Source organism: Ursus arctos, unplaced genomic scaffold (assembly GCF_023065955.2).
Source record: "Ursus arctos isolate Adak ecotype North America unplaced genomic scaffold, UrsArc2.0 scaffold_26, whole genome shotgun sequence".
NCBI lineage: Eukaryota > Metazoa > Chordata > Mammalia > Carnivora > Ursidae > Ursus > Ursus arctos.
Window position 1 is genome coordinate 11,092,994 of NW_026622941.1, and position 22,419 is coordinate 11,115,412.

The window sequence follows — 22,419 nt, forward strand, 5'->3', positions numbered from 1 at the left end:
TTTTTAATAAATGAAAGTTAAAAAAAGATAAGCTAAATTATCAGAACTGCCAAGGCAGCAGACATTTAGAGTTAATACTTACACAGTTAATGAAAACTCTAGGGAATGCTCTTTTCATCATTTTTCAAGGAAAGTTAACCAAACAGATTTTATTCATGTACCATGTATTTTATTTAATTTTATCTACCAATTACATTAATTATTGCATAAATTATAGAAAATTTAGGAATTTACAGAAGACCAAAATAAGAAAACAAAAATCATCTATAGTCCCACTATTTATGGATAAAAGACCTATCCATCTAGTTTACATATAAATATAATCAAAACAGATTAAGCCACATACCTCTGAATCTATACATATCTATTTTAAAATTTAACTTGAAATCTATGTAGAAACACATTAACAGTAAGTAGTTGAGTGTCACAAATATGCACAATCTCAATTTCTCCTTCATTCCTTTCTGTGTTTTTAATTTTAGGTGAGTGAAACTGTTTTATTTTATAATCAGACAAAAAATGGATTTATGATCAAAAGAATATGTATCAATAAAGCCAAACAAAATTTTTGTAAAAATAGCAGAAGATAAATCATAAAGGGAAACAAATGGGTTTAAGTGCATATAAATTACAAACATTTCCCCAAACACCAAAAACTAAGTTATTCACTAAACAGCAAATTAAGAAAAAAAGATCATAATACATATATGGCATAATGTTAATATATAAAGTATCAAAATTAGTAAGAAACATCATAAGGCATGAAAAAATAGAAAGAAAACAAATGAACAATTCCCAAAAATTATATCCCATTGGTTAATAATTCTGTACAAATGCTTAACCTCATTAGTAATCAAATATATGCAAGTTGAAAAGATCTTTTGTGATCAAAGTAACAACTGTAAGCATAATAATCTTGAATGATTTTGAGATTGAAATTAGGATGGGTTATTTTTTTCACTATCAAAATATTAGTTTACTATTTCTGCTGGGCAACTTATCAATTCTGCAAGGAATTCATGAAGTTCTTCCATACTGGAATTTTTCTTAAAAAATAATTTCAAATATTGCACTCTCTATATGCTAGTCATATTGGACCTTCAGTTCCTGCAATACCCTCTACTCCTTCTTGCTTCAACACCTATGCACATGCATGTTTCCCATCCCAAATCTCTCCTGCTCTGCCCACCTTACTCTTAGGCATTATTCAGATCTCAAAAACAAAAACAAAAACATTTCAACTTCAGGGGCACCTTCTCTTTTCCCAGGACCAAGTCAGATCATTTGTTTAGCACCCTTTAGTTTTTCTTTCCCAACTCCATAAATATAATTGTTTAAGTTATTACTTGCTATTTATTTGCTTTTCTACTAGAATATCTTATTCCTTATGCTAGCCTCTTGTTCAGTACTACATCCTAGCAGAGTTAGTGTTCAGAAACTATTTGAATTATAATTCAGAAACTATTTGAATTAAGCCCTATTTAGAAATCTTCTAGGCCTCAGGCAGTAGAATAAGGTCAATGCACTTTTGCAAGTAGCCAAAATAGGTTACTTGGTTCACATTCAGGGTTGGACATAAATATTCCCTTCAAAAATCAGCATATGAAATATTGAAATATTGAAAAATGTCTGTGAGTGTGAGTTTGTGTGTATGAACATAAATATGTCTAAAGCAGAACATCTCCTACTTCATACTGAGTCACCCCGGGTTCAGTCTTGTGTCCCTCAGCATAATTCAGTGACCGTGTTGAGTCCTTTGGATCTGTACTTCTAGCAGAGGCTTTGCCCAACTCCAGTTGGCTCATGATTCTACTTCACCTCCAATCAGTGGGTTTGAAGAATATAAAGACTCCTTCATCAGTGCTCTGATCTCCTGGCCCCCATGTAGACTCTGACTCCTAGCTATTTCCTACAGAACTCTCTATATAGCAGAAGATAAATCATATCTTGTAGTAGCTATGGCTACTACACTAAACACATGCCAATTACAAACAAATTAAGATTTAAACAGTGAAAGCAAAAGTGACCTTTTAAAGAATTAAAATTGCACACTCAAAAGATGCACCTCTATCTCTGACTCTTAGAACCATGTTCTAAATATCAAGACTGATTACAATTCCCTTTGTCTGGCTTTCTGTTTCTACAGGTCTTCTTCGTGAAAGGCTGTCAGTGGTTCAGGGAAGTCAGGTAAAGCACAGTGCAAACTCTTGTTTTAGGTGCTTATTCTCACCATCATGACCTTTACAGTGAAAATAGTCTCCAAGCTGGTTTTCCTCTAGGAGGTGTGTGGGAAGAAGAAATCACAAGGTTGGGAAGCTGACCGAGCCACTGAATTGTCATGTTGAAGGGTGAAACTTCCTAGAATGTTCGATAACACAGTTACCACCAATGCAAGTGTGCGTGGTGCAAGTACAACAGATCTTCAGGGGCTTCTTCACTAGATTATTCTCCTAGAACATCCATTTCTCCCCACACGCGTCTGTGCAGCTGTGAGAAGTCTCCCCACCTCACAGCACTTGAATTGCTGCAGGGCCCTCAAAGAGGCTTGCTTTAGCTTGCTGTTTCCTAGAATTAGGATAAATGAGTGACCCCAGGGATAGATGGCTGTGGTCACCATACCAGAAATAAACAGCAATTTGTTTTCTGGCAGAGTGAAACATGATATTTCTATGGCAATGCCTATAAAATACAAGATAAAGAGGATGATAAAAGATATCAAAACTTTCATTGCTTTCACATGCGCTTCTGTACTGGGGTCTCGGGGTCCAGTGACATTCAGTTGCATGCTCCTGTTGTGTCTCCAAAGGGAAATGATTAACAAGAAACATGTAATCAGGCACAGTGTAAAGAGAAGAATGACTCCTAGGTTGAGCAAAATCTGCTTAGTAAAGAATTTACTTCTCTGCATGTGGAGGTTCCAAGTTGCATTTCCACTCTTCATTCTACTCTCATTAATAATCTCCACAATTTGTGGAAAAGTAAATAACCATGAAATAAACAAGGATCCCATCAGAAGGTGAAGAACCTTATTGATTCTACCCTTCAACCAGAGAAAAATATGGTGGGAAAAATTTGCTATCTTCAGGAAATAGAAGACACTGAGGCTGGTGGCAAACCAGATACTTGATTGATTGAAAATTACCCATAAGTAACTAATATAATCAATTAGGTTACCAGAGGAATACATATCTGGAAAGAATATCTTTGTAAGTCCATCTGTAATTATTATCAATATCAAACAAATTCTGGAAGTAGCTAAACCAGTGAGAATAAAGCCAATCATAGAAAACTTTTTGTTCTTCACACAGTCAATACAGTTGACAAGTCCAATAAATCCATTCCCTAAAACGCCCAGTATTGATTCACTAACTGCTATAAAAATGAAGAGGCCTTCCAGTATGCTTAGCATATCTGCCGATTCCTAATATTGCTTCTGTTACATCTATTTTAGATTACCTGTTGCAGAATGAGACAAATGTTGGCTGCTTGAAGGAAGAATTATTTTCTTCTCTCTCATTACATAAAGACTTAAAAGTGCCCTAATAATGCCTTGTGATGGAATCTCAAATGTCTTCATGGGAACCACCTCAGTTTCATCTATAACTTAGCTTGTCTGGAGAACGTGTGTCCAGACTGAATGCCTACATATAATTTGTTAAGATGTAAATGAAAGTTTCTGTTTCATGGATGTCACTTGTCCTCCTGAGGCTATTTTGCATTTGTTAGCCTGACTTGTGGAGTAGGAGTGTCAAACGTATACCCACAGGAAACAAAACACAACAGAAACAAAAATCGGACTTCCTTTTTTAAAATACCAACCATAAAATCATCATTTATGTTGTATTTATGACAGTTTAAATACATATAAAGGAACAATAGTTTATGCAGGTGGCAAACTAACTTAGCCATTGTAGACACTTCACTCTGAATAATTAAAGGCATAAACATATTTTTGTCCTTTTCCTGATAATTCAGGCAAAACACATTTCAAGTTTCAGTATAATGAGGACAATAGATTATGACTCGATTATATAGAAACACAGAACAATTGCCACTTTGTGTTGGAAATGGACTGACCCAGCAGGCATAAAATCAGTAAGGACATAGCTGGAACTCAACAACACCATCAATCAACAGGATATAATTGACATATATAGACTACTTCATCCAACAACAGCAGATTATGCATGTTTCTCAAGCCCACCTGGAAATTCATGAAAATAGACCACCTTCTGAGCCACAAAGTTCACCTTAACAAATTTAAAGAGTAAAAATCATACAATATCTGCTTTCAGACCAGAATAGAATTCATAATCAATAACAGAAAGAAACTGGAAAATCCCCAAATACAGGGAGATTAAACAACACATTTCTAAAGAACATGTGGGACAAAGAAATAATCTCAAGATAAATTTAAAATACTTTGAACCAAAGAAAAATGAAACCACAACTTACCAAAATTTGGGGGATGTGGGGAAAGTAGTGCTTAGAGGGAAATGTATAGCATTGAATGCATATACTAGAAAAGAAGAAAGATCTAAAATCAATCATCTAAGCCTCTACCTTAGGAAACTAGAAAAAGAAGAGTAAGTTCAATCCAATAAGCAAAGGAAAAGAAACAATAAGAATTCGAGCAGAAAACAATGAAATTGAACACAGAAAATCAACAGACAACAATCAATAAAACAAAATGCCACTTCCTTGAAAGGTCATTAAAATTCATAAGCTTCTTAGGTCAACAAAGAAAAAAAAAGAGAGGACACAAATTACTAATATCAGAAATGAAAGGGTACATCACTACTAATGTCAGAAAGGTTTTTTATAAAAATCAAAATGAAATCTGAAGAGTAGAGAATTTGTTTTTAGTTAGCGTTGCTGAAGTTATGATTTGATTTTTATATGAATCAGAGTACCTACAGTTAAGACACAATGACTCAAACTCCCTATACACACATTCTGTCATAGATACAGATTTTTTTAATTAAATTTGAGCTACCAGGAAAATTTCCAAGGCAGTTCATCTTCATTTGACGCGTTTTGATATGAGACAGTTATTCTATCAACAAACATTTATAATTGCTCTGACATTATCAGATGCTATATAGGGATGTTCTTAGTACTAGGTGAACTCCTACTGAGAGCATTTTCAGTTTGTGGAGGAGGTTTGTTTCCCGTAACACCACCAAGAAACTCTCCAGACATCAAGAGTTCTATAATTCAACTCAATTGTCACACTATTTACTAGGAGATGTCGTCAGATTCCATAGGGTCAAGTCTCAATCCTAGATGACTACCTCCCTCCGCCCCCACTTCAGACACTAGTCACTAGCCTAGGCTGTTACCTGTGCCTCTGAACTAACTATAAATCAGAGAGCTTCTCATAACCTCCTCCTTGGATTTGATTAACTTACTAGAGCAGCTCACAGAACTCAGAGGAATATTTTACTTACTATATTACCAATTTATTAAAAAAGGATATGACTCAGGAACAGCTAGATGGAAGAAATGCATAAGGGCAAGGTTTATAGAAAGGGTGCAGAGCTCCTGGGACCTCTCCAAACGGGCCACTGTCCCTGCACCCCCAGGTGTTTACCAAACACTGAATCCTGTCCTTTGCAGATAGAGAATAATGATTAACACATGGGAGTGCTTCTTACATTATTTGAAAAGATAACATTTATTAAGCAATAAGTTGAACTCTGGGTTTTTCTCAATTAGTAATTAAGAACATTAATAGATTCAAGTGACCTTGATGATGAAACAGTTCTTGGACAGTAAATAAAAATTTTAATCAAACATTATTTTCAATTACATTATTAATATAAGTGCTCTAAAATGTTACTACTATTAATAATAACTAGAATTCTATGGACTATGCCAGAATCCAGAACTATCTGCTTTGGTTAGATGCTCAAATTCTTTGATAAAATATGAAATGTAGCATACTACTCTGCTTATATATTTTTTCTATTAAGTGTGTGGGAGAAGAGTAGCATATAATTATTTCATTTAGTTTTCTTATAAAAATGTGCAAAAATAAAAATATATTTGCTTGAGTCTGTATAAGGAAACAATCTATACACAAAACAATTAAAAGTAATTATTTCTGGAGTTGGGCTTCAGAGATTTCAGTTAGGGTTTATTCAAATTTACACTGAAGATGCACTTCCAAAAATATAAAAATGCCATAATATTGTAATGTAAAATAAATATGTATTTTTGTCTTCCATCCATGGTTCCTGGTTCACAGTTCCCAAAACCCTCAGAATTTCCTAAGCAATAAGAGCAGTGGAATCATCTCACATTCTAATATATAGTCTCATGTCCTCAGTTCCTGAAATGGCTTCAGAGCCATAAAGGAGAAATGAGTGTCCTGTTTTTCATAACAAGCCCCTCTCAACCACAACTGAGATTATGTAAAGGAGGTTACTTTGGAAAGCCCGTGAGGATAGGGGCCAATTGCAGGGAATCAACCAGAATTAGAGGGTTGAAACTTTCAGTCCCATCCCCTGATTTCTGGGGCAGGGGGATTGGAGATGGAGGTGGAGTCAATCACCAATGACCAATCATTTCATCAATTATGCCTATGTAGCGAAGCCTCCAGACAACACCAAAAGGATGGGGTCTGGAAAGCTTCCAGGCTGGTGAACCAGAATGCTTCCCTGTACCAGTGCCGGGTCCCAAATTCCACAAGGACAGAAGTTTCTTGTTCAGGACCTCATTCTGCATATCTCCCCATCTGACTTTTTATTTGTATCCTTTAATACCCTTTGTAATAAACTGGTAATCTGCTGAGTAAACTGGTTTCCTGAGTTCTGGTGAGCTATTCTAGCAAATTAACAGCCCTGGAGATGGGGATCATGGAAACCCCTGATTTATAACCAGTTGGGTCAAAGCACAAGTAAAAACCCAAGCCTGAGGCCGGCATTTGATTGGCAGTCTGGTGGTACTGAGTCCTTAGTCCATGGGACCTGATGCTGTCTCTGGGTAGAGAGTGTCAGAACTGAATGAATTACTTGATGGTGTAGGAAACCTCTCCCCCAACCACACACACAGTGGGATCAGGTGTCAGAAGCACTAAACACATATGCACAAGATTTTTCATAGGAGCATTGTTTGTAATTGCAAAATTTTGGAAACAAATATAAACATAAGAACCTAGTTGAATCCATTCTGGCACTATGAAGCTTTGAAAAAGAATAAGAAATAATTTTATAAATGGATGAAGCAATTTCTTACATATTATGAAATAAAAAAGGAAAGTGCAAACTACCATTTATATAAGAAATAGGGGAAAAGGTAATATGTACCTAGCTGTTTATTTTTTCTTTTCTTTTTTAAATTTTTTATTTTAAGTACACTCCATGCCATACATGGGGCTTGAGCTCACAACCTGGAGATCGAGTCCCGTGCTCTAAGGACTGAGCCCGCTGGGTGCCCCATATTTGTTTACTTTTTCAAAAATACAAATAGGAGGGGCAGTCCCCACAGCCCAGATGTGACCTGAGGAGGCGGTCCGGGTGGTAGGGCAGCCCCCTCCCGGCTGCCAGATAGCGGCGGACCAGCACCCCGGCCCGGACTGCGCCCCCCACTCCGCTCACCCCAGACGGTCACCCCCGCCCCCCCCCCACCTCAGGACAGCGACACACACATCTCAGACTCCTGCCCTTCATCCCCAGGACCTCTTCCATTCAGGCAGAGAGCACACACACCCCTGTCCTCCGCTCCTGGCCCTGGCGGAGGTGGTGCCCAGGAGAGCCACAGGAGCGCGCCTGGGGCAGGCGGCTTGGGGTCAGCTCCCTTCGCGTTGATCTTGGGGGCACACTGAAATCTGTCCATTCCTTAAAGCCTGGTTTCCTGTCCTTCCTCTCCACTGCTGAAATCACCCCCAGGCCCAGTGAATGTGGACCACCTTGGAAAGATCAAGAATTTTCCAAAGTTGGTGCAACATTTAAATCAATTTATGAGGGATGCCTGGGTGGCTCAGTTGTCAAGCCTCTGCCTTCGGCTCAGGGCATGATCCTGGTGTTCTGGGCTGGAGCCCCACATCAGGCTCCTCTGCTGGGAGCCTGCTTCTTCCTCTCCCACTCCCCCTGCTTGTGTTCCCTCTCTTACTGGTTGTCTCTCTCTCTCAGTCAAATAAATAAATAAATAAAATCTTTTTAAAAAATCAATCAATTTATGACTATGTCACACCTGCCATCCATTGGTGAACCACTGAACTGAGTGAGGGTGAAGGAGCAGAAGCCTATTCCTTGATTTTCACACAGCTTGTGGGGCTCTTTGCTTTTCCAAAACATTTAAAGCAGCATAATTAAAAAGAGCAAGTGAAACAAACAAAATACAAATAGGAAGAAGAAACAAGAAATAAGTGAAATTGATTACCTATAGGGGGTGATTTAAAATGAGATGGAAGTTATGGAAAGGGGATTACACTATTATCAGTGTGCCTTTTGTATAGTTTTGAGTCTTGATGCTAATGTTTTAGGCAGTAAAATAAAATAAGGGCTGGAGGAAAAAACCTAAAGCAAAATGCAATTAAAATACAGCCCTTACTTTTTCAAATTAATAATATAACCAACACTGAAGGGGAAAGAAGAGAACCAACCAAAATAACTTTTTTTTTCCAAAATAACTTTTGAACATATTTTTGGCTATATGTCCTCATATAGGCATACATGAACTGTAAAGAAGTACTGAAGTGTAGTTAGTACTCTTCCTTTTTCTTTCTTGCTCTTTTTTTCTATCTACAAGTGGTATACGTTAGCAAATCTGAAACTACTTTCAGTGTATTTTAGGATTGAACAAATGAGTATATATACTGAAAAAAAAAGGAGAGCCGTGTTTTTCATTGTGAAAGATAGGATTTATAACATGGAAAGAATAGTCTGTATTTTTTAACTGGATTAGAGACACCGGTATAGATTCGTCATAAACATACATATATACAGAAAGACAGACACATGGAGAGAATAATAGGGGTGTATGTGTGTATGCAACCAAAGCTTGGTTTTTAAATACACTTCTACATTAAAAGAAATCAGGACTTCCTGGAGAAATAGTAAATCCAGGGCGGGATTAGAAAAAATATGAAATGAACCTAAAATATTTTGTTATGCAAGAATGTAAGGAAATACTAAAAGCATTACGGGGACATGTCAAAAGGACATGACAAGAGTCAACTTGAAGTGGTTTTTACTTGACAAATCTAGACCAGTGCAGGCATTAAAATAAATCATGATAGTAATAGGTAATAATCCATTGAATAAAATATGAATCTACATTATACAATATGTCCATTGAATAAAATATGAATCATGCATCTATTTTATATATAAATGCATATTTATTCATATAAACAAATGAATAAATAAATGGGTGATTTCAAGTAAGTATTCCTTATGAGGCAAAATAAGTGTTCTTCTAACTGCTTATTAAGAGTGTATGACAGGTATATGGAAAACCCAAAAGAAGCCACTCCCAAACTATTAGAAGTTATAGAGCAATTCAGTAACGTGGCAGGATACAAAATAAATGCTCAGAAATCAGTTGCATTTCTATACACGAATAACGAGACCGAAGAAAGAGAAATTAGGGAATCCATCCCATTTACAATAGCACCAAAAACCATACGTTACCCTGGAATTAACTTAACCAGAGACGTAAAGGACCTATATTCTAGAAATTATAAATCACTCTTGAAAGACATTGAGGAAGACATAAAAAGATGGAAAGATATTCCATGCTCATGGATCGGAAGAATTAACGTAGTTAAAATGTCCATGCTACCCAGAGCAATCTACACTTTCAATGCTATCCTGATCAAAATACCGAGGAAATTTTTCAAAGAACTGGAACAAACAGTCCTTAAATTTGTATTGAAACAGAAAAGGCCCCAAATCTCCAAGGAACTGTTGAAAAGGAAAAACAAAGCTGGGGCCATCACAATGCCGGATTTCGAGCTGTACTACAAAGCTGTGATCACAAAGACAGCATGGTACTGGCACAAAAACAGACACATAGACCAATGGAACAGAATAGAGAGCCCAGAAATGGACCCTCGGCTCTTTGGGCAACTAATATTTGATAAAGCAGGAAAAAACATCCGGTGGGAAAAAGACAGTCTCTTCAATAAATGGTGCTGGGAAAATTGGACAGCTGCATGCAAAAGAATGAAACTTGACCATTATCTCACACCATACACAAAAATAAACTCCAAATGGATGAAAGACCTCGATGTGAGACAGGAATCCATCAAAATTCTAGAGGAGAACATAGGCAACAAACTCTACGACATCGGCCAAAGCAACCTTTTTCATGACACATCCCCAAAGGCAAGAGAAACAAAAGATAAAATGAATTTATGGGACTTCATCAAGATTAAAAGTTTCTGCACAGCCAAGGAAACAGTCAGAAAAACTAAGAGGCAGCCCACGGAATGGGAGAATATATTTGCAAATGACACTACAGATAAAGGACTGGTATCCAAGATCTACAAAGAACTTCTCAAACTCAATACACGAGAAACAAATAAACAAATCAAAAAATGGGCAGAAGATATGAACAGACACTTTTCCAATGAAGACATACAAATGGCTAACAGACACATGAAAAAATGTTCAAAATCATTAGCCATCAAGGAAATTCAAATCAAAACCACACTGAGATACCACCTTATGCCAGTTAGAATGGCAAAAATAGACAAGGCAAGAAACAACAATTGCTGGAGAGGATGTGGAGAAAGGGGATCCCTCCTACATTGTTGGTGGGAATGCAAGTTGGTACAGCCACTCTGGAAAACAGTGTGGAGGTCCCTTAAAAAGTTAAAAATTGAGCTACCCTATGATCCAGCCATTGCACTCCTGGGTATTTACCCCAAAGATACAGACGTAGTGAAGAGAGAAGGGCCATATGCACCCCAATGTTCATAGCAGCAATGTCCACAATAGCTAAATTGTGGAAGGAGCCGAGATGCCCTTCAACAGATGACTGGATTAAGAAGTTGTGGTCCATATATACAATGGAATATTACTCAGCTATCAGAAAGAACGAGTTCTCAACATTTGCTACAACATGGACAGCACTGGAGGAGACAATGCTAAGTGAAATAAGTCAAGCAGAGAAAGACAACTATCATATGATTTCTCTCATCTATGGAACATAAGAACTAGGATGATCAGTAGGGGAAGAAAGGGATAAAGAAAGGGGGGATAATCAGAAGGGGGAATGAAACATGAGAGACTATGGACTATGAGAAACAAACTGAGGACTTCAGAGGGGAGGGGGGTGGGGGAATGGGATAGACCAGTGATGGGTAGTAAGGAGGGCATGTATTGCATGGTGCACTGGGTGTTATACACAACTAATGAATCATCGAGCCTTACATCGGAAACCGGGGATGTACTGTATGGTGACTAACATAATATAATAAAAAATCAATTAAAAAAATAAATAAATAAAATAAAATAAAATAAAATAAAATAAAATAAAATAAAATAAAAAAGAGTGTATGACAGGGTACCTGGTTGGCTCAGTCAGTAGAGCACGTGACCCTTGATCTCAGGATCTTGAGTTCAAGCCCCACACTGGGCATAGAGCTTACTTAAAAAAATAAAATAAAAGTTGAAAACTTTTTTAAAAGAGTATATGTCAAAAGACCCTTAAATATAATGTCTCCTTTATACACATTAACAGTATATTTAGAAGACTACCTGTTAACAACTTGATTCTGGTATATTTTAAGAAATAGAGTCACTTCTTCTCTTCCCTCTCTCTCCTTTACATTCTCAAAATCCATACTAAAGACTCAGCTTTATACAGTCAGCCCTTTGTTTCCCTCTGTGTGGGAAGCTCTTAGTTCTCGAAAGACATGCAGCTGCTTCCTGGAGAATAAAATCTTCAACATAAAATGAAGATTTCTACCAAGTGCTGTCTTCTTGACTCCAAGATTTATAGCACCATCTGACATTAATCAGAAATCGTACCATTTTGTGGTGCCTGGGTGGCTCAGTCAGTTAAGCATCTGTCTTCGGCTCAGGTCATGATCCCAGAGTGCTGGGATTGAGCCCCACCTCTGGCTTCCGGCTCCATGGGAAGCCTGCTTCTCCCTCTGCCTGCCATTCCCCCTGCTTGTGCTCTCTCTCTCTCTGTCAAATAAATAAATAAAATCTTTTTTAAAAGAAAGAAAGAAAGAAAGAAAGAAAGAAAGAAAGAAAGAAAGATCTGACCATTTTTCTATCATGCTCTTATCTTGGGAGGATGACATAAGAAAATGGCAAAGTCTGCATTTTTGTGTACAACATAGTGGTCTTCTCCATATTAGCAGCATGGTTCTGATTTTTACTGGAGGACTCCTCCTTAAGGGTCAACTATTAGGTAGGATTTTGCATTATGAATATATAGATATTGTAAAAATAATCGAAACACTTTTTCATATGTTTACCTTTCCAGTCATGACTTGTAAAACAACTATTTCCAAGAAATTAATTGCTTTATTGCCCTCTTATCATATTTTCCCTCTTTCATGTCTATACTTTATGCCAGCAAAAGACTCAGATCTAAACAAAGAGCATTTGTCTTCATTCTCTATTTAACTTTTTATCATGAAAAATTTCAAACATAAACAAAGGCAGAGAGGAAGATACAATAAGTCCCATCACCTACTTTCAGCAGTTACCAATGTATGACCACTATACCCTTACCCATCCCACTCCCTGTGGATTACTTTGATATTATTTTGATATGATAGTTCCACATGCCTCAAGCTACACACTATGCTATTACAATAATTTCCAGCAGTAGTACCTGGCTGATATGAAAGGATTATAACAGCTTCAATGAATTCTAGACTATTTGATTTCTGCAGTTACATCAGTAGCAAAAATACTCTCAAATACAGTTTATTGCAAAAGATTATCAAAACATGAATTAAATGGCTAAATCTGTATTCCTCCAGAAACAAGGTGGTTATCTAGAGGAATTAAATAGTTTTAGGTAAAAGCACATTAATATGACATTAATATCCCTGAATGACAGTTTATATCACAGATCCATATTGGCCTCTGACATTTGTGAATGACTCAGTGTTAGTAATAGTGATTTTCAGTTTGTCTTGGAATATTTTTTTCTACTTAGCTTTTTCTCTCTGCCATATTTTATTATACCCACCTGTTCAATTTTGATTACCTGTGTTTAATTTTTAACATCTCTCTTCTCTAGGTCTGTGTGAGTGGAATGTGACTTACACAAACATACACAGATGTTCTAACAGCTCAGAGAGGTGACAGTTCCTCTTGATAGATGATGATAGATGATAGAGAGATGATAGATAGATGATAGCTTGATAGATAGATGATTAATAGATAGATGATAGATAGATAGATAGATAGATAGATAGATAGATGATAGAAAGATAGATAGATGATAGATTTTTGGGGGGGGGGTCCAGTTACTAGCTTAGAGGTCTGTTCAGGTCTAGGAAGAATTTAAATGATACTCAGTGAGAGACTGCATATATGAAAGGAAGAATCCAATGAAACAAGGAAGATTACACAGACTTCTTGCTGAGTTCTCTGATAGGCCTATCGATATAGCTGAAAGTGCCTTTCCTTTCAAACCAGGCTTTAAGTGCCAAAGAATCCCCAAGATTTTCCTCATTTGGCTGTTTCCAAAAATCACAACATATGCATGACCTGAAGGGTGGGGAATTCTTATCATACAACCAAATATCCAAACCAAGTCAGCTTGTTCTGTAGCAAAAAATGTCCCCAAAATGTCATTAAAAAGGCAAACTGATACAGCACAAAGAAAACAAGAAAGAAAAAGTTAGTTTTTGCCACTGTGAAATGGGTTTTCACGCTGGGTCTCTGGAATCCCTGACGAGCTCAATGTGCTTCATGTGTTTCCACAAAAAAAATAAAAATAAAAAAAAATAAAGGAGCAACAGAAAAAAGAAAATCAAGGAAAGAGAGACAGGAGGGAGGAAACTGGAGGGGCCAAAGCCAGGCCACCCCCCAGTGTGCCACTTTGGCATAATGATTATTTTAAATAAAAGTTACTAAAGAAACAAGCAGTGCAATAACACTCAGACCTTCCTCCATTTCCTTGAAAGCAGAAAATGAATCTCCCAAATAAAAAATATTCCCCCTGCGCTAAAGTAAAAACACATCCTTATCACCAGAGATAGGGACTTTAAAGCTGAGAAAGCTGTAGAAACAAACTTTTTTTTACTCATTTACGACTTCAGCCCAAATCCTGTTTAGAATTACTTATTAATTAAAACTCCCAACACCTGTTCTTGTCCTGTGAAGTTCTTCACAAATTTATTGTTTTTTTGTCTAAATTGTATAAAAAACTACCTGCTTTGGTCATTTCTTTAGGTCCCAATTTCATTATTGGGCTTCTATGAGCATGTAAACTTTATTGTTGTTGGGTTTTTTTTTTTCTGTTAATCTGTCTCACATAAATCTAATTCTTAGTCTAGCTGGGAGAACTTGAGGGTAAAGGAAGAATTCTCCCTCCCAAGAGGCCCAATAGTAAAGATAATCCTATAATTTAAATTTTTGTTTTTATTCGCATTGAACATCCCAGTTATATTTCTCTCCCTCCCTCCCTTTTTCTCTCACTTTCTCTTTGTTATTGTTTTTGGAGATGATATCAGAAGACATCAAAACTATATGGCAAAGGAAAGCTTATGAACAGGAAGGTCGCAGATACCAACAGAAGGATGAAAACTACCTCATTAATTCTCCATTTTAGCCAAAGGGAAAGTGAATAGGAGAAATCGGCAATCTTTAGGGGGAAAAAAGACAGTGAGACAAGTAGCTAACCAAGTGCTCAAGTCAGCATTCAGACACAAGTTAGAGTATGGTTTCTTTCCATAGTAACAAGGATCTTCTGATACAATAGCATTGAAAATAAATTGACGATTGTTAGCCACAATTGACTAATTCTTTCAAAGGCCAAACTAATAAGAATAAAGCCAATCAAGCATAACTTTTTATTTCTAATCCAATCAATGCAATTTGGGAGTCCAATGAATCCATTCCTTAAAATATCTATTACAAATTTCCCCTGTGTTACAACCATGAGAATTTTCTCCAATGTCTTTGACATGGCCATAAAGAGAAAAGTCTGATCTACAGTTTGTTGACTAATCTCCAGATGATTTACTAGATTAGGATATAGGTTTTGTTTAATTATACAATAGTATTCTACTTTTCTCCTCTATTGTGGCTCTTCTTAGCTATGAAGCCCAGTAATCTGCAATACGACTGTGGAATCATTCTCTACAACAGCCATTGAACATTTCCCACCAGCTCTGCTAAGGATATCCAGTCTTGGTCCAGATGTCAGCTAGAAACTGTAACATCCTATGTAAAGAGATGGTTGAAAGACCAGATTCTCCTTTGCTAATATGTAAATAAAGGCATAGATTAATTTTCACTCTTTTGAATAAAAAATTCCTCTCTTCTCTCAAGGAACTGCTTCATTTGATTTACAAAACTAAATTGTGAAATAGGTACCTCTGTTAAATAACAAAAAGTCAACTGAGTAAATGTGAAGATCTGTTGGCTTTATGAATCAATTCATGAATCAAACAAATAGAGGGGAGCTCCAAAGGACTACAGAAAAGGAAACGTTTTTAAAGGTAGAGAGGGAGCAGAAAAAAAGATATTATTAACAAAGAATCCATTGTTTTAGGCAAGGTCACCCTCCTAAGGGGAATGGAAATTTACTATTAGTAAATTTCCTAGTGCTGACCAGGAAATTCCCATATCGATTGGTTCAAGGCTACATTTCTGGGGGGGTTGAAACTTCAGTTAGGTTGGGTATTAAGTCTTGGTTTATTGACTTGTGGCCTTAACCTAAGTGATACCGTTTTGGACTTGTGGTTTTCTTTTTCACATCTCAAACACGGATTTTCACCACATTAAAATATTTCCACATGTAGGTAAAACTAGCAACCTCGGCATTACTGATTACTACCCACTCACAGTGCCGGTCACTGTGTTACAGAGTAAGGTACAGGGTTTGAAATCTTCGGAAAACTTGCAATCTAACCTCAGTATCATAATTCCCAAAGAAATGTTTTTGTTTTTTTGCTTTTTGGTAAAGATGTAGGCCTTTCAGGTCATCTGTCAGTAGCATTACAAATACTTTTTTTAAATGCTAAGTCTTTGCATGAAACATTAGTACCCAAACTATACATGCTAAAACTGAACTTCTCTTGTTTCTTCAAAAGCTTTCTTGGGAGTAGAGAAGAATCTTCAATTTTTTTTTTTTTATTCTTGAGAGAATAAGGGGACAAGGGAAAAAAGAGAAATGTTACCTAAAGTATGGAAATTTTTCCACAGAATATTAAGATTACTGTATGTTGGCAAACATGCTTAAAAACATGTAGCTAGGGGTACCTGGGTGGCACAGTCGGTTGATGGTCCATTTCTTGATTTTGGCTCAGGTCTTGATCTCAGGGTCGTAAGATCGAGCCACTAGTTGGGCTCCACACTCAATGTGGAGTCTGCTTAAGACTCTTTCTCCCTCTTACTCTGCTCCACCCCACCGTGCTCTCTCTCTCTCTCTCTCAAATAAATAAATAAAATCTTTTTAAAAAATGTGTAACTATATTTAGAATTTTCTATTGGTTATATTTCTGCTTAAAATACAAAATGCATGAGGGATATCTGTTCTGACCATTTGAAATTAACTAGAAAAATATTTTGATTTTTTGATGTCTTCAATGCAGTTGAACCAATAGTAATTACATGCCATTCCTATCCCTACCTTTCTGACTTAATTAGAAAATTAATAGTAAGAAGATTCAAATAATGACATAACTAACCCAAGGAGATCCTGTGAGATCCTGTTCTGGAGGCAGGAACATGTAAAGGTAGTCCTGCAAAGAAGCAGCTAGTTAGTTAGCTAGTTTGCTAGTTAGATGATGCGTTGGGACTAATTGAACCTTGGCGCTTCGACCTCTAAGAACAAACAAATCTACTGTAAAGGAGAGCCCAGCAACAATCCATAGACATGATCCAAGGAGAGTTTTATCATCATGCCTGTTGCTAGCAAAACACATTCAGAAGAGAGATGCACAGACCTTAATCATTACATGCCTTAAGGACTAGAGATAAAATAAGAGAATAATAGGGTATGGATGACACCCCCTTTTTCCCTGCACTGTCCAGTGTACCCAAAATAAATCTTTTTCTTTTATATTGTCCAGTGTTAAATTAGTCATTCCATAGACTAAGGAGAATTCACAAAGGCTAGTTCTTAATTTCTCAAACAAATCCAGCATCAATTCTGCAATTATAGCCCTAAATCTTTTGTAGGTCATCTAATCACAGAAGCCAGAAATCTGTGCCAGCCTGATTTTACTTTTAGTCACTACCAAATCCAGTCAATTTTATGATCTTAATAGCTCTCAAATCTATCCCCTTTTCACCAAGTCTGTGGCTACTATCTTAGTTCAGACCCTCATCATTTTTGCATTGTTCACTCTACTTACAATCTTATCCTTTTGTAGCAATTCTTGCCATTAAGTATGTAGAGATTCTTCCTTAGTGAAAACCCAGTCATTATTTTCAGGATAAATGCATCAATATTTTCATACTTTATTGCCAGCACTCATCCCCTTTCTGATTCTTGCAGACAGTGTTTTAGATACAATTCCTTCTGGAAAACTGTCCCTCCTCATCTGAACTTGGATTTGGTGTCCTTTTTTATCATCCTGTGTCTCTCTAATTATAGCATTTTTTGATGCTTTATTATGACTGCTTTCTGGACTGTAGCCTTCTGGAAGGAAGAAAAATTCTAATGTTTCATTGTCAAAATCCTCTTAGTAAATGCAAAACCTGACAAATAGTAAACGTTCAGTAAATATTTGCTGGACTGGAAAAAGAACAATCATAGAAAGTTCTAAAAGTACATAAAAATAGAAAAAAATTTGGGGCTCCTGGGTGGCTCAGTCAGTTTAAGCATCTGCCTTTGGCTCAGAGCATGATCCCAGGGTCATGGGATCGAGTCCCACATCATGCTCGCTGCTCAGCGGAGAACCCGCTTCTCAGCTCCCTCTGCCTGCTGCTCTGCCTCCTTGTGCTCTCTCTCTCTCTTTCTCTGTCAAATAAATAAATAAAATATTTTTTAAAAAATTAATAAAAATTAAAATACCAATAATGTGTTAATGTTTACACTGATTTTCTTCCAGTATTTTAATATTTAACTCATATAATCATACTATTTTTGCAATGCTGAGGTCTAATTTTTAATTACTAGTTTTAGAAGTTAAGGCCTTTTGTAAATTTCGTAAACTCTTCAAAACAATGATTCTAAGAGCTTCATAACATTACATCAAAGGCAATGTAATATTTTTACTTCAAGTAATCCCTTATTATGGGATACTTTTATCACTTTCTTTTTCTACTTTATTTTTTCTATTATATACAATACAGCAATAATTATCTAAGAACATGTAAATATTTCTCCACTTAGATGAAACTTCAACACGTGGGATTATGAGTTTAAATGTGTAAGCATTTTTAGGTTTTCTGATCCATATTTTTCAATCCAAATTGTTATCAGCCTATCCAAAGTATTACCACTAGTTAATAAAAAATATTTAATTTGAAAAGTGGAACATGGCGTTTTCCATCATGATGTGTCTGTTTATATTCACAACTTGCTTATTGGGGGAGGCTTAGTGGTTTTCTCAGGTATTTTCATCAGTTTCTCCTATATTGGAGTTATAGGCATATTTCCTGTATTCTGTATCAATCAGGCGATCAATCTCAGTTGTTATTTGTTTTTTAACTCTAGAAGTTAAAAGAGAAGTCATTAGTGTATATTTTAAAATTTGTCACCAAATGGAATATTGATCAACAACTATACTCTTCCCCTTCCAGACAAAAAGTCTTTAATGTCTCTTTACTCACAAACTCTTTATCCCACGATTTCTACTGTTGCAATAAATTGACACTTAGTTCCAGGTTATGACTATTTTAACTTTCTGTACAAGTTCATCAAACTGCACAGGCCTTTTAACAACTCCTCTCTAAACAAAACGTTTGTTTTTCTCATCTCAAATATAAGACAAAAAAATCATACTTAAAATTAGCGGGGAAACTAAAATGGATTTAGGAATAGAGTCAGTAGAAAAAAGCATAATACCTAAAAGGAAAGAAGAAGTATGAAATGTTATTGAATAACCCTGGAGAAGGTGTAAGTAAATGAATCTGTAAGTTATATACTTTGGAGGAAATACATTATGTTTTAGAGAAATCTATAAGTTCACTACGAGTCCAGTCAAAATCCCAACAGTGTATTTTATGGGATTTGAGAAGTTGATTCTGAAAATCCCCTAGAAGAGTAAATGTGGCACAGTAACTAAGAAACTGAAAAAGAAAATAAGAGGCCACAAACTGGCGGGCTGATCTGACAGTGACTATTTAAAACATAAATTTGAACATAATTATGAGGAACAGATACACAAGCTCATCACAATTAGTTCTACTACCAATGCCTTCATGTATTTATAGACATTCCTGGTCCCTGTGGACACTGGAGTTTGCTACCATTACATAAAGGTACACTGCTTAAAGCAGTTGAATGGCCACCCATTCAAATTAGTCAGATTCCCTACCTCACAAAATATATGCAATTAAATATGAGTTTGATTAAATATATAATTATACAAAAACATGCATATAAGCCCCCCCAAAAAAAACTAACAAAAAACAAAACCAAAAAAAAAAATGGGGAAATCTTTCTTAAAAATGGAATACGAAAGTCTTCCTAAGAGTTCAGTTCAAAACTCCAGAAACGGGGAGATGGGTAAAGTCGATAAAGGGAATTAAGAGTATACTTACTATGATGAACACTGAGTAATGTACAGAAATACTGAATCATTATATTGTACACCTGAAACTAATATAACATTGTATATTAATTATACTTCAATTTAAAAAGAGAGGGAAAAAAAACAAAATCCCAGAACCATAAAAGAGGCAAAAAAATTTGCACATTTAATAGTAAAATAATTCTACGAAAAATAATCTCATATGTAAAACTTTTAAAAATAAATAATTTATTGGAATATATTTGCAACATTTGAAATACACAAAGAGATAATATTCATAATTCACAAAGGGATTTGATGAGTTAATAAGAAAAAGTCAAATAAGTCCTGTAAAAAATGGGATAAAGTTCGTGACAAGACAAAAAACTAAATTAAGAAAAAATAGTGCAGTACCTCAGGTTCTTTCAAGGTGTAAAGGATGCCATTTTGCCAAAAACAAGCAGTCCATTTACTTAAGGAAATTCTGCACTCATTTCTGCACTTCTTTGTCTAAGATAATTTACCAGACCAAGGTTTTCCTAACCATGATGCTCTAGTTTTTAGGCAATTGGTGACTTTCACTTGGACCGAGAAAATTGACTTTAGTTCCCTCTACCTATTAAGGCATATCCTTGACTAAGGTCATAAAATCAAATTCCTACAAGTGCTGGACGGAAACATGAAGGTGTATTGTTGCTGAGGGGTCCTGGGATCAAGTCCCACATCGGGCTCCCTGCTCCTTGAGAGTCTGCCTCTCCCTCTACCTTCCCCCTCCACTGCTTGTGCTCTCTCACTTTCTCTCAAATAAATAAATAAAATCTTTTAAAAATAAAATAAAATTATAAAACAGTATGTTGGTCAAAATAAAAAAAAGAAGAAAAAAAAGACACAACAACAACAAAAACCACATACATGAGCTAAATCTTGCCCACTGATTTCACCTGCACATTTAGATATTAAAAATTAAGATTGAGGAAAATCAAAACAATGAAAGAGAAATACTAGATTGAACAAACAAAAGAACTAACCTTCAAGAGAATGCAGGAAATGCAGAGGACACAGAATTAAATTTAATATTAAATCAATATTAAATAAAACACACTTCAGGGGGGAGGGGGGTGGGGGAATGGGATAGGCTGGTGATGGGTAGTAAGGAGGGCACGTATTGCATGGTGCACTGGGTGTTATACACAACCAATGAATCATCGAGCCTTACATCGGAAACCGGGGATGTACTGTATGGTGACTAACATAATATAATAAAAAATCATTAAAATAAAAAAAAAAAGAAAAGGCTATCTAAAATAGATGGAATCTTGGAATGGGTGGTTAGGAAACTACAAATATCTCACTCTCAGTTTCTCAATTGTTGGGGAAGAACAACAGAAACCCCAGTAAATGTTCTAGAACTCAAGCTGGCAACAAACTTCCATAAGGAAATTATGCAGCAATGATCCTTACTTGTAGGAATAAATAAATATATTACCTCCATTTCTGCTGATAAAAAAAAATAATAAATAAATAAATAAATAAATAAATAAATAAATAAAACACAGTTGGGGGATCCATAGGAATTTGATAGGCTTTCATAAGTATACATCAATAATATTATCCTCTAATAATATGGCAAACAGAATACTTGGGAATTAAAGTCACACCCGTTTTTTAATTATCAGCAGAGTTGTACTGAATTAGAGAATAGACTCTTCCAAATACCAAGTTAGTGAACTGGAATTTCCAGCCTAATAATTAATGTAAAATATTTCAGAAGAAATAAGAAATAAAAATTCTGACAGAATAATGAAGAGACTTATAAAATAATAATATAAGTGTCTACATATTGTTATTTAAAAATAGAAGAGAAAAGATAAATGAGAAGAAATAATCAAATAATGGGGAAAAATTCCTAGCCAGTTAAAACTCTGGATTGAGAGGGTATTCCAAGTGCTAAACTGAGCACATGAGGTTTTAACAGAAAGAGAATACCCATCACTATAGTAATAACAAAAATGTAAAAAGCAAGTAAGCAAACTCCACACCTAGGTATATCTTGGAAAAAATTTATAAATGGCAACAATAAAGATCAATGCTTCCAACTTTCAGAAAGAAGGGCATCAGCCCACTAAAATGCTGCTTAATCCATGTAACACAGGAAAAATTTCAATTCTTGTGATCAAAATCCGAACTTAGGTTACTACAAAAGAGAGCCATAGTCTCTCACCCAGTTTGCTGCTGTTTCAGACATCGTATCTGTATTGGAGGAAATGAACACAGCACAAGCAATTGCTGATCTGTTAATGCTTTTTTTTTTCCTCTAGCACTGTAATAAAATATAACTGTGACTATAACAGCTTTTCTGAGTTCCTTGAATATTTCTCTGAGTCATCAAACATGAGGGTGGCCTTGGGGACCCCTGACATAGATGCCTACAGAAGAATGAGTCTGCATTAAAATCTCTGGTATGATTGACAGCTTTCCTTAACCAAAAGAGAGCTACAGGGGACACTAGCTATCCAAGTCTTTCGTAATCATAGAGAAACCAAACAGCGTGAATACTGGGGAGAAGAGCAGGAATCAGCAAATAA

At 35.9% G+C, this 22,419-nt stretch overlaps 1 protein-coding gene across 1 annotated transcript; it reads right to left on the reverse strand.

Moving 5' to 3' along the window:
- Positions 1-2,169: 2,169 nt before the first annotated feature.
- TAS2R10 (taste 2 receptor member 10) lies at positions 2,170-3,409 on the reverse strand. The gene has a single exon (XM_026502419.4). It carries the CDS (start codon positions 3,407-3,409, stop codon positions 2,438-2,440), a length of 972 nt encoding a protein of 323 aa, XP_026358204.2. The 3' UTR covers positions 2,170-2,437.
- Positions 3,410-22,419: the final 19,010 nt, after the last annotated feature.

Excerpts from the sequence above, each read along its gene's own strand:
- TAS2R10 (XM_026502419.4), bottom strand. The coding sequence starts at position 3,409 with ATGCTAAGCATACTGGAAGGCCTCTTCATTTTTATAGCAGTTAGTGAA.